This window comes from Coptis chinensis, chromosome 9, assembly GCF_015680905.1.
Source record: "Coptis chinensis isolate HL-2020 chromosome 9, ASM1568090v1, whole genome shotgun sequence".
Classification (NCBI taxonomy): Eukaryota; Viridiplantae; Streptophyta; class Magnoliopsida; order Ranunculales; family Ranunculaceae; genus Coptis; species Coptis chinensis.
This window is the reverse complement of record NC_141464.1, coordinates 83,226,943-83,239,726: the sequence shown is the minus strand read 5'-3', so window position 1 is coordinate 83,239,726 and position 12,784 is coordinate 83,226,943. Positions and strand designations below refer to the sequence as shown.

At 36.2% G+C, this 12,784-nt stretch overlaps 1 protein-coding gene and 1 long non-coding RNA gene across 2 annotated transcripts; both read left to right on the top strand.

Annotated features, from left to right (window-relative positions):
• Positions 1–3,395: 3,395 nt before the first annotated feature.
• LOC147478835 (uncharacterized) lies at positions 3,396–4,701 on the top strand. Its single transcript, XR_015207632.1, has 5 exons — positions 3,396–3,519; positions 3,612–3,717; positions 3,793–3,906; positions 4,011–4,174; positions 4,261–4,701. It is a non-coding gene; the product is annotated as an uncharacterized LOC147478835 (long non-coding RNA).
• An 800-nt stretch (positions 4,702–5,501) lies between these two features.
• Positions 5,502–8,959, top strand: LOC147478834 (E3 ubiquitin-protein ligase WAVH1-like). The gene is given in 3 exon segments (XM_086582479.1): positions 5,502–6,059; positions 6,910–8,274; positions 8,277–8,959. Coding segments are annotated over 3 exon segments (2,160 nt in total). The 5' UTR covers positions 5,502–5,849; the 3' UTR covers positions 8,862–8,959.
• The last annotated feature ends 3,825 nt before the right edge of the window (positions 8,960–12,784 follow it).

Sequence of the window (12,784 nt, the reverse complement as noted above, 5' to 3'; positions counted from 1 at the left end):
TTCATCAATTTTTGTTTTCATTTTTTGCTCTCACTTAATGGTTGGAATTACGTTTTTGTCTCCTGTGGAGAAACAAAGTCAAATAAATAGGACCCAATCTATTAATGTTTTGAATGGTTATTTACCATTTCTCAATGTGTTAATTGAAGTATTGAACGCTCATTGAGCGTACAGAAATGCTAGTAATAATAACCATTGATTATGGGTAGAATTGTAGAAAAGATTTTTATGAACTTCTAGTAAGTGGGATGGAAATGGGATTAGGTTTTTTCATATGTGAGCTATTTGATTTCTTGATTGTCAAACTTTAAATGGGAAATGTTAGCTGAAATGTTGACATATGATTACATGATTACGTTTGCAATGTATCATAGCACAACGTTGGTCAAGTTTGGAGTTCTGATTCCATTGAGTGAATAAAATGTTGTTTCAAGGTTACCACTGAATGCCTGATGTGAACTACTCGAGCAACCAAAGCCCACGCTCCGATTATGGTCCAACTGTCCAAGTGATTGACAATTGATGGGCTTATTATGAAAAGTAAAATGTTGGTTTTGTTGGAGCTTGTAGCTAATGAAATTATAAAATGGACCTTTTTTATAAAATCCACATATGGTCAGTTAACAGCAGTGTTCTAAAAAAATGGCTAGGTGGCCGTTTAGGTTGTGCCTAGCCGTACTGTATTTTATTCTAATCGGTTGATAAAACGGTGGACCATTTAATTGGGCCTAGGCGGCGGATTAATCTAGGGATGGCGAAATTAAAACCCCAAGACCGAACCACGCCCGAGCCGACAAAACCGAACCCGAACCCGGACCGAAATACATAGGGTCGGGTTTGGTTAAACCCGGACCGACCGACCCAATTTGATAATTTGGCCCTAAATTAAAAGGGTTAAAAGTCCGAAACCATATCGGGCTTAAAACCCAAAACCCAGGTTATATAAAAATGCCCGACCAAAACCGAATCGAACCGCACCATAATTCCCAACAACTATATTTTCATTTATTATCTATTTATCTTCAACAAACTTTTTTCCTGGCTTTTCATTCTATTTCTTTGGTCTTCAAGACAAATTGTTTGACTGCATACCTTTACTACTCTTCTCTCTCTTCCCTCCAACAACTTCCCAAGAACAAGACAACTCAATCACACGTTCATGATGAAGAGATTGGTGGGTTTGATGGTGTTCTTAAGTTCTTATTTTTCGGAAAATTTTCCTCAAATATTTTTCTAAATGGAAAAGCAAATGATTTCGGATTAAAAGTAGTGAAATCCCTAAAAGCCATCAATCTTATGTCAAATCTAGTATTCACACCACCACACAAGAACGAAACTCCCAAAAACCATCAATCTTATTGAGTTATTGTCTTGGAATTGTTTTGCTTTGATGGTCTTTTTTTTCTCTTCTTTTGCTTTTCAAAAATGCAACCCGTGTTTTTGAATCTTTGATGATCTTTGGGTGACTTTACGATTTAAAGTTAAACAAATCAAATCCAATAAAAGAAGATTTTTGATTAATTAGATGAAAAAGATGTTTTTCGAGATTTTGAGATCAAATAACATGAAAATGGCGTTCGATGAAGAGATTTAATATTCTTTTTATTTCATAATTTCGGGTTTTACCAACCGAAACCCGAACCCGAACCGGCGAATTTGCCGAAATATATAGGGTTAGGGTAGGGTTTGGTCACATATATCCAACAAAGGCCCCGAACCCGAACCAATCCCCAAGAAAGAATAGGGCGGGCGGATAACCCGAAAATTCGTTCAAAACCGAAAAAATCGGGTAACCCGTTTGGACATCCCTAAAACAAGGGGGGGCCGGTTTAGAAGGCAAGGTTTGTTTTTTTTGGCCCAATTTGTTACAAGCCCAATTAAATTAAAAATATGGGCTTAGAAACAAACAATCGGACATTTGCCTGTTATATCACTCTCACCAACAATATACGGTTCTGCTCAATCTCTTCTTCAACAAACCTCTCTCTCTCTCTCTCTCTCTCTCTTCTCTCTCTCTTCTTCTCGGTTGTTTTCTCTCTCTCTCTCTCTCTCTCTCTCTCTCTCTCTCTCTCGTCTCCAGTTCAAGCAACCATTTCAGGTATGTATTTCTTTTCTTAATCTTATTTTCTTTTCTTTTTTTCAAAAGGAAAATATTGATTTCATTAAAAGTAGTTCATCCCATTGCAATCAATTTAATCTATAATACAATACAACTACATAAAAAACAATCACTTCAACTAAGAGAAACAGATGAAAGAAAGAAAAAAACGGTGACCCATTTTTTCATTTCGTTTCGCCTTTTCAATTCCAACAACTTTGATATCAAGCTAAGTCTTGCCACGTATCAAATAACATGTTCTATCAAGAGAAAAAATAATATATATACAATACATCCTACCGGATGGACCCTTTAAGATGATTTTAGGGCTAAGTTTTTGTGAATAAGATGTTCTCACCATAGATATGACCTCCACAAAATATCGGGTCTTTTAAACATTTATAAGTTTGTCAAAAAAGAGTTACAAAATTGATATCTATGGACCGTTTATGAAGATTCATAAATTGAGAGCAATTTTTCTCATGGTTAGGAGTTTTCAAATGAGTTGAATTTTTGTGGAGATGATCTCCATGGTGTGAAGATCATATCTACAAAGAATCAATGCTTAATTCATATTTTCAATGAGTATTGTATAAAACGTTGTATAAAAAGTGTTGTAAACGGAACCTACCCTATATATATATATATATTCTCTTATTAATTTTGTTTTTTTTTTGTATTTGTTTCAATTCTTGAGATGACAAAAACTCATTCTTTTTTTGTAATTTAATATGTGTTCACCTTCTCTCTCCTCTCTCTCGAGCTCTCACTGATCGATGACGAACAATTTAACAAATGATGTGTCATTTGATATATCAATAACTGAGAAGAAATTATAATAGAATAAACAACACAAACTCAATAGAAAAGTAAAACAACACATACTCAATAGAAATGTGAAACTATGATTATAACTCAATCTTCACTTCAATCACAACTAAATTAAAAACCCCTTCAACCCATGACCTTTAATTTACTTAACATCTTATCTAAATTAATAATAGTGGTAACAACAATTTAAAAAAAACAATCATCAACCAAATGAAAAGATTCAAAGAAAGGTAAAAATCATTTAGAAGTTAAAGATTACCTTTAATTATCAAAATATTGTCTAAAAAAATAAGAAAAAAATGACAAAATGGAATAATGAAATATTAAAATGGACTAGTAAAAGATTATTATTTTTATTTTTATGGTGACTAGTTAAAGATTCAAAGAAAGGTATATTAAAATTTTATGGTGAAATACTTTTATGTTGAAATACTTTTATGTTGAAATACTTTTATGGTGACAAGTATATTAAAATTTTAAAATACTTGGAATGCTTGATTGAAACGGGAAGTTCCCATAATTAATTTGGAAACAGGAGCATCACGGTATTATGTTTGGAATCAGCCAGGATCTGGTGAAGCACATGTATTGTATGTGCTTGTATACCATATGTTTTATTATGTTTCACTTTCTCTATGTGATACATTAAGGAATGCCAACATATCTTGCAATGGCAATGCAGCCTTCCTGACAGTCTTGGAGACGATTTAATAATTGAAGTTCAGGATACAAAGGGAAAATATTATGGCCGTGTCGTAGCTCAGGTGGCTACCATTGCTGAGGACCGGGTAAGATTCATATTACATTCAAATTTCTGAAGGTAGCTTTCTTTACTGTGAGCTCATGTACCATTTTGATGCCAGGCTGATAAGGTTTGTTGGTGGTCTATTTATCACGAGCCGGAGCATCAACTTGTTGGCAGAACACAACTCTGCATAAGCTATTCAACAAATCAAGATGAAAATTGTCAGGCTAAGGTATTGAACTCTTTGATGTAATACGATGGATAAATTTTTTTAATTTTTTAATTTTTGATATTCCGGTTTTAATTTTTTAGTTTTCTCTCACTTTTTGTCCGTAGTGTGGCTCTATTGCAGAAACGGTGGTGTATGAATTTGTTTTCGAAATTGCAATGAAAGTTCAGCATTTTCAGCAATGAAATTTGTTTTTGCATGACCCATGGAAGTGGTTGTTGACTGAATTTGCGTCCTATTATGGGGTCTCAGATGCTTATACAGAACTAAGGTATTAAAGCTACATCTTGAGACCTTTTATTTGTTGAAACTTATAACTTTTAATTTGTTGGTTAACTTTAAACTTCTATCTTACAGATATCTCTCTTATGTTATGGATGTCGCCACACCCACAGCAGACTGTCTAGTCTCGGTGCTTGATTTGCTATTACCTGTAGTCATAACTATCTGGATTGATGGATGTTTTTCGGCCATATAGTTATACAGAGAAATAATATATATAGAGAGATTACAGATATTTAAATTAAAAAACACACACATACACAATAAAAAAGTAAAGTATGTGGTATAACTTGTCTCATTAGTGTGTTTGCTATGTTCCTGCTCAAGTTGTGTGTTGATGTAGAACTTTTGTCATGTCAATAAATAACAATTAATTATCTAAAAATAAATAAATAACAATTCGATTATGGAGATCTTTGTGATTTTAGAGTATGGAAATCACTCGAGCCACATTTTAAAGTTGACTTGGAGGTATTTTGATATTTAGGGATATTTTTCAACTCTTATTAATTTTAATCCTTATTAAATTGGCTTTCAGGTTTATTATATGGAAATGGCCTTCCAAGGAGAGAGAGAGAGCGAGTAATTATGTGTTATAACTTGTCACATCAGTGTGGTTGCTATATTCGTTTCATGTTGTATCATGTTGTAGACCTTTTGTCAATGAATAACACTTCTACGATGGAGATCTTTTTTATTTTAAAACACATAAATTTCCTTACCACATTTTTAAAGTAGGATTGGATATATATGTTTTTTAACATTTAATTCGATTAATCAACTCTTATTAATTTTAACACTTTTTATTTTAAATTGGATCGACCGGTTTTTTATGTGGAAAGTATTTGTTCCATAAAATAAATTTTTTCCCCAGGCAATTAGTGTAGTATGCTTAAACTATAATGTCTCCTTTTTGTATCAGATGAATATTGGAAGGAGTCAATGTTGGGAAGACTTGTTATGATGATTGTTGCAGGAAATATGGAGTTTGATCAAACGAATGAAGTATTCTTAGCAGATTTAGATCAGAAGTAGAGATATATGAGAAGATGGCCAAGTTAATGTTCATAAAAGTCACTTGCTTTTCCAACATAATTCACCTGTCAACAATAATACACATTTGCTAGATTTTTCTTTAGTAATGGACCATTTCTGAAAACATTGAAAGTGGTATGTGAGACTAATTAACACACCTTTTAGTGCTGCTTTGGATACTTTATTTAGAGTTTTTAGCACAAAAAAAAGCTTGACGTGTCTCAAATTGTTCTCAAGTCTAAACTTATCTAAACTTATCACTAATCAGTTACTTAATTTTAGGCTTCACTCTCTCAAGTCTAAACTTATCTAAACTTATCACTAATCAGTTTCTTAATTTTAGGCTTCACTCACAAATATCTCCAAAAGTCTCCAACAACATTTGAATCCTATTTATAAGCACGCTCTGTCATAACACCTGCCATTAATTAACTAAAACTCAATACCACACGTTTATACTTTATACCACACTTATTTTTACAACCTCCAAACGTTCTCTCTTTTCTCTTCAAATCCAACTAAATTCTATCTACTCAAAACTCCAAATTTCAATACCCACTTTTCAATTTTCATAAATTTTGACTCTGGTGTGTTTTTACAATTTTATGTGTGGTAAATTTGGCGGGAAAATGGAGAAAACATGGAATAAGTTGAAGAAAGCAATGTCTTTGAAGCTTTTTAGTTCAAAGAAATTAACTTCTACTTCTTCTGGTTCTTTTGATTACCCATTTGATGTATCTCAAGTTGATTTAAAGCCTCAAATTTCACAATCTTCTTCTTCAGGTGGAAGGCGGTTTTCAAGAAATAGTACATTTAGTAGTGGGAGTAGATCGACTAAGGTTAGATTTTCAATTCCTTTGTTGAATGTAGTGCATAGTTATTTATTTTAATGAATAAAGATGAGATTTTTATTGATTTATTGCGTAAGTTGATGCAATGCCATATCAAGAATGAAATGCTGGACAGATGTATAACATTTTAAAGTCCTTGAAATAAACCTTGTAAGGTTGTAAGGTTGTATTTGAATGGAAAAGTTGAGTGAATTTGCATGAAAAGAGGTGAGACTCTTTGGTGGTCATGTAGGAGCTTAGGTTTAGAAACATGTTGAGTTACTTAAAATTCTCCCTAGATATTCTCAGTTTTGACCCAACAGATTAGAGAATTTGAGGATGTTGAGATTGTAGAAGATTGGAGACGAAATTAGGGAATTCGGGTTCCTCTTATTAATACATGACAGATTTGCATATATGAGATCTTTTTAGTCTGAACCATGATGTCACAAAGGCAGTTGTGATGTATGTATGTATGTATGTAAATTTCTGGTCTGGGTGTCTGACTGTGTGCATGTTATGTACTTATGTGTCCATGTTGAAAGTTCTGCAACTTGACTTTATTCAATGATTAGTGGAGAGTGCAAAGATGGAAGTCACCAAATGCACAGTGAGTATAAGCTTAAGGGTCCTTTCAATTTGCTATGAGATTTTTCACCATTCAAGTTCTGTTTTCTGGAATAATTTCTCTTTATTACTGCATAATTTCCTGATTTTGTGGGAGAATATTGCCGCCTAAAAGCTATGTGGAAAGTTTACTTGGGGAGGGGGAATCGACACTTTTGTAATTGTCCGTATTTTTTCCTGCTCCCCATTTAGTAGTTACTAACAGATTCTTGCAATTCATTGATGAATGCAGCAGAACATTTGTTCTATTTGCTTAGGGAGCATGAAACCAGGGCAAGGCCATGCTATCTTCACAGCTGAATGCTCCCACACTTTTCACTTCAAATGTATCACATCCAATGTGAAGCATGGAAACCACGTATGCCCTGTCTGTCGCTCCACTTGGAAGCTCATGCCAGTCCACACCACTACTGCACCCACTGATTCTCAATCAAGTCCGGTGGTCGGTAGCAGTGCAACTCGTGTCACTCCTATGAATCCACTGCCTGATGAACGCCGTGCTCATCGACTGCCCAACCAGCGGGCTTTTTGGTGCGAGTCTCACCACTTCAAAGACGATGAGCCACTTTGCCACATCAATGATTCTCTAGACCTCACTTCCCCACTTGCAGTTTCAGCTGATCAACTAGTTACTATCAAAGCCTTCCCTGAGGTTCCAGCTGTTGGAGCAGCAGAGTCTCTAGCTGCATTTACTGTCCTTGTTGGCGTACAGGCTCCTCCCCTCTCCGAAGACACCCATCAACAGGCTCGTGCACCTATAGATCTTGTCACGGTGCTGGATGTAAGTGGAAGTATGAAAGGTACAAAGCTAGTGCTTCTTAAGAACGCAGTCCGCTTTGTCATATCTAATCTGGGCCCTGCAGATCGCCTTTCCATCATTGCTTTCTCATCAACGGCCAGACGTATCTTCCCACTCCGTCGGATGTCCGACGTAGGCCGTGATTGTGCAACACTTGCCATTGATTCACTTGTGTCTAGTGGTGGGACCAACATAGCTGAAGGCCTAAATAAAGGGGTGCAAGTCCTTGAGCAACGGCGTGAGCGCAATCCAGTAGCAAGCATAATACTCCTCTCAGATGGCAAGGACACCTATAGTACTACTTTTGGGATTGATCATCAGAGTCCACATCATCAGGATTCTCTGAATTCAAGGTGGATATCATATTTTCTGCAGCTCTTGCCCCATGCTATATGCCCTAGTAATGGTGTGGTTGTAGGGGACAACTCTCTGCCGCCTATCCCAGTCCACACATTTGGCATTGGAGCTGATCATGATGCCACATGTATGCATGCTATATCAGATGTGTCAGGTGGTACCTTCTCTTTTATACAGGATGTGAACATCATACAAGATGCCTTTGCACGGTGCATTGGTGGCCTTTTAAGTGTGGTGGCTCAGCAGCTAAAGCTTAAAATAATCCCATTGTCTCCTGGGGTCAGAATTTGCTCGATACCTTCTGGGAAACACACTAGCGAAATCTCTAACAATGGCGAACGGGGTGTAGTTGACGTTGGTGATCTATATGCCGATGAGGAGAAGGATTTTTTGGTCCAAGTATCACTACCAGTGTTATCAGCTGCTGAAGAAAGTGAGGAATTGGATCCAGCCACTCCATTGTTGTTTTTGAATGCTCCTACAAGGACTTGGTATCAAAGAGGATCGCCCTGGTAGAAAGTCTGCCAGTGAATATACGGCGACCCCAAAATCTTTCTTCAGTAGGAAACTTAGTGTGCTTGAAGGTAGATAGGGAGAGGAATCGCTTGTTGGTGTTAAAAGCCATTGCAGAGGCACAAGGGTTGGCTGAGAGAGGAAATATCGAAGGTGCACAAACAATACTGGAAAAACAAAGGGTAGCTTTGTTGAGTTCTGCATCCGCACAGACTGGTGATCGCCTTTGCAAGTCTCTCGAGGCAGAGCTGAATGAGATAAAGGAGAGAATGGGTAGTCAGAAGCTTTACCAAGAGTCCGGGAGAGCTTATACTTTGTCAGGTATGAGCTCGCACTCATGGCAGAGGACTACAACAAGAGGTGATAATTCGAAAACAATCAGTAGAGATGGGTATGAAACACCGTCCATGGTGACTATGGTGACAAAATCACAGACCTCCTTTCAGAAACGCGATTATCCAAAACCGGTTCAATCGCTAAACAAGTCATGCAGCACTGGTCGAGGTCGTGCATAGGTACTTGGTTAGGATTTAGGAAATATAACTTGGATATTCATTCAATTGTTTGATATATATTATTCTTAAGGTGCAAAAGTTCTATTTTCTTTCTTGTATTTTTAATTCTTATTTTTTTTGGTTAAAGGGCATAAATTGATAATTGTAGCTTGAGCAACTAACTCTGTGTAGGCGTGTAGTCACTGACTAAAACATTTCAAATTTTCAACTTAAGATAACAACAGAACTTCTGATAAACTGATATTTCACCATACATTGCCTACAGAAGGACCAGTATAGGCAGGCGTCCAGTTTACGTGTATATTTTAAATTAACAGGATGATGAAAGTGTATTGTAATTAAAATTACATCGGCACTGGCCATGAGATAAATGGTTAAAAGGGTGGGTATGGTAATAATATCAGAGTATAAATGTTTATTGAGTGGGAAGTTACACGGGACTTAAAGAGTTATAATGTCAGAATGGCGTGCTCTGGAGTGTAGTGTATGGTTTGGAGTGGACTGTTTCGCCTAAACTAGCCCACCCACAAAATTTCCCCATACCATTCTTTGATAACTTACAAAATTTCCCCATACCATTCTTTGATAACTTAACGATAAATATTGTTGTGTATAATTTTTCCTTTGTGCGTGCGTGTCTGTGTGCGTGTGTCGTGTTATCTGCTTATGTATTGTCTTCTACTTGCAATCATTTGCATTCTCATGTACCAAGTAGGCAACTGTTCTCTGCAACATTTTCTCCACCTCCAGTTCTAGTCTACTCTGAACCATTAGTCCAAAGGCTTCTGCCTTTCTATTCACACCTTGCCATCCATATATGAGCTGCAGCCGTTACTCACCCAACCAACAAGAAGAAACAAGTACTCCACCAATTAGAAGCTGAAGTCTTGTGGACAGCAAAGAGTTGCCTGTCCACAAACTTATTCTGAACAAGTATTCATTTGGACATCAATGCCGACTTTTTAAACTAGTGATAACTACTTGGATAGTGATAGGAGATAATGAGGCGGTAACAAGCATAAACCTCTTCCTCCTGTAGTACAACCTTGTCTGCAAGGCCGAAGAAACAGAAAGCAGCTCCTAAGCGCTTGTAAGCCAAGTGTTTGCTCACTTTGTTTAAGTACCTCTGCACCGTTACACCATAGATAGATGGGACCGTAAAATTTCTTTAGAAGGATATGCATGGTCTAACGTTCCCAGATGTGACAAAGATAACTTTCATTTATATATGGCTGGGAAGTTACTACCATTTTTTTTTGATAATGACTATTTTTCGGGGACGTCCGTAAGTGGGATATAAATCTTAACATTCTGGTCCATAGAATTTCGAACAAGTCCAGTATGAGGATCAGAGGATGCATGGTTAGAGGCATTATACCATTTTTCCCTGGTAACTAAATTTCTTTTCTTGGTTACTCGTTGAAATTGTTGTGGTTGCGCTTGGTTCATCAAATCAGAAGTCCTAGAAGATGGAGAGGAAGTAAGTCGATCGCCTTGTTTTCAAGAGGGAGAAATAGCTTTACAACCATGCTTATAGGCCAGGTTTTGGGGTTTGTTAGGAAGTCACTTCCTACAAACATCAGTGCACGTCTTCCTCCTTCCTAAAAGTGTCCCAATAAACATGGTGATCAATTTAGTTTCTCTGGCTTCTCTATGTTTTTCGACAATCATTTATGCACATAGTTTGCTAATTAATTATTCTGGTTTCTATTAAAAAATCTTCGAAGTACTCTAAGCTATTTTGTTTTGAATGAATGATTTTAGCCCCAATGATTGTTAGGTGAAAGAAATATATAATTATATACCAGTCTCACACTGGTCCCCTCGAGTGGTTGCAGTAAAAGGAGCCATCACTCCTTGATCATCCATTACTTTAAGGAATCTTCTGAAGACTAAACATCCCTTGAGAAATAATATCACAACATGCCTTGTGAGTTCTGATTAGAGTTGACGGGAATGTGTTTAGAATTGATTATTTTATCACACAATAGGCCTGGACTACCCCAAGGATATCTTCATAGGGGGATGAGGGTTTCGAGACTAGAGATGAGAGTTTGGAGACAGTTGGATGTGTGACCCAACGGTCCGAAAATAAAAAACATCCAACGGTCTCGGATCTCGTATCTATGAAGATATCTTCGGAATAAACTAACTCAAACGAAGGAAAAATAAATATATGAGGCTATGAGCTCTTCTCCTTATTGGGATACTGCTGTTGTGGAATTAGCTTTTTTGCCCTCTCCACAGAATTAGGATGAAGAACTTTTGTGGTTATTAAGATAATTGGCAATGATTAAATGATTAGAGACAAGGTAATTAGTTTCCGACCAATCAACATTATCTATCTTGATAAGGAACTCTAAACTTTAGACAAAATAAAAGAGAGTACAACACCATCAATGATTGGGACAGTAGTTATCTACTAGTTTCAGTCCACTAGTTTATCTCAAACGGAAATAGATAGACCATTTTCGCAACATGAGAAGATCTGAACAAGATCAAATAAGTAAAACATAGCACTCTTGAATCTCAACTTGTGGTTAAAATGAATCCTAGAATAATCTTTAAAACAAACTGCAGCCATGCTTTGAGATTGCACCCATATGCCAAGCATCTATTTCTAAGTTCTACTTTCAAAATCAACAAAAAAAAAAGGAAAATGTCCCCACTGGCATCCCCACCATCATGAATATTACTATTAAGGATGTTATCTGTTTCTTTTGTTAGATCTTCTTATTGGGCCCCTCATTACCATACATCACACTACAATACATTCTCTCTCTTGGCCTATTTTAGACTTTGCTGTGCACATGAGCACATCACAAACTGTCCTACTGTCCTAGTGTCCTACTGTCCTCGACCAATAATTTAGATTCATTGAACAAATATAAAACACCCCACACACAAGAAGCAGACTATGTATTGAGGGTCCTTTTATTACCAACTATGGAGGTGATGTTTTGGGAATCTTATGAAGTAGATGGCAAGAATTTGTCTGAAAAAATAAGGGTAATAAAATTCTCCTCTGACGAATAGAATCAAATCAATCAATTAGATCCAACTTGATTAAGTTGATATTGGAATCAAATTTCTGGTTTTCTCAGGGCTATATACCTATAGTCATATACTACTTGGGAAAATGACATATGACGCCATCATTGTATGCTCAATTGTCAATTCATAACTAAAATATCAGCTTCCTGACTCTTGTTGGCTGTTGAGGGAACTGCTTCAAAGATATTAATATATTATTACTATACTACTATAACCATTTTATATTGGAAATTCAAAATAAGGCCTGGGCTACTACGAGAATATATGGGATGTGATAAACTAAAAAATTAGATTACACATCCAACAGTCTCTGATCTCGTCCCTATGAGAATATCTTTATAGAACTCATAGGGACTCTTTATAGAACGGTTTCTATTATGAACTAAAACTATGATTGATGACCGACGTCCAAAAGTTGGATCAAACAAAAACATTTTTAAATTTGTTTATTTATTTATTGTTGTTCCTGTTTCATAAATGTGTATATCCTGAGGATAAAATAAAATAACTTGCGACGCAATCCACTGCATTGCTGCCACTGTGATACCACAACTTATATATAACTTGATAACATATAAATTGGCGATGTACCGATGTACGCCTTCCAGATGTGATTAGAGGTATTCTGTGAACTCAACGCATAAATCTTCACAGCTAATACAAATCTGGGTTATGCAGTTTTATGACTGAGCAAATCTGAGTTTAGATTATGAATTTATGACAGTCATAACTCATAACATAAGTAACTAAAATAGAAGGAAAAAACGAGATTCAAGCTGTACTTAAAATCATCAAATGTGTTTAATAAATGTAAATAAAGCCGAGAACAGGTATATCAGGAGACTGTAACTGAAAATAGAATCTATTCA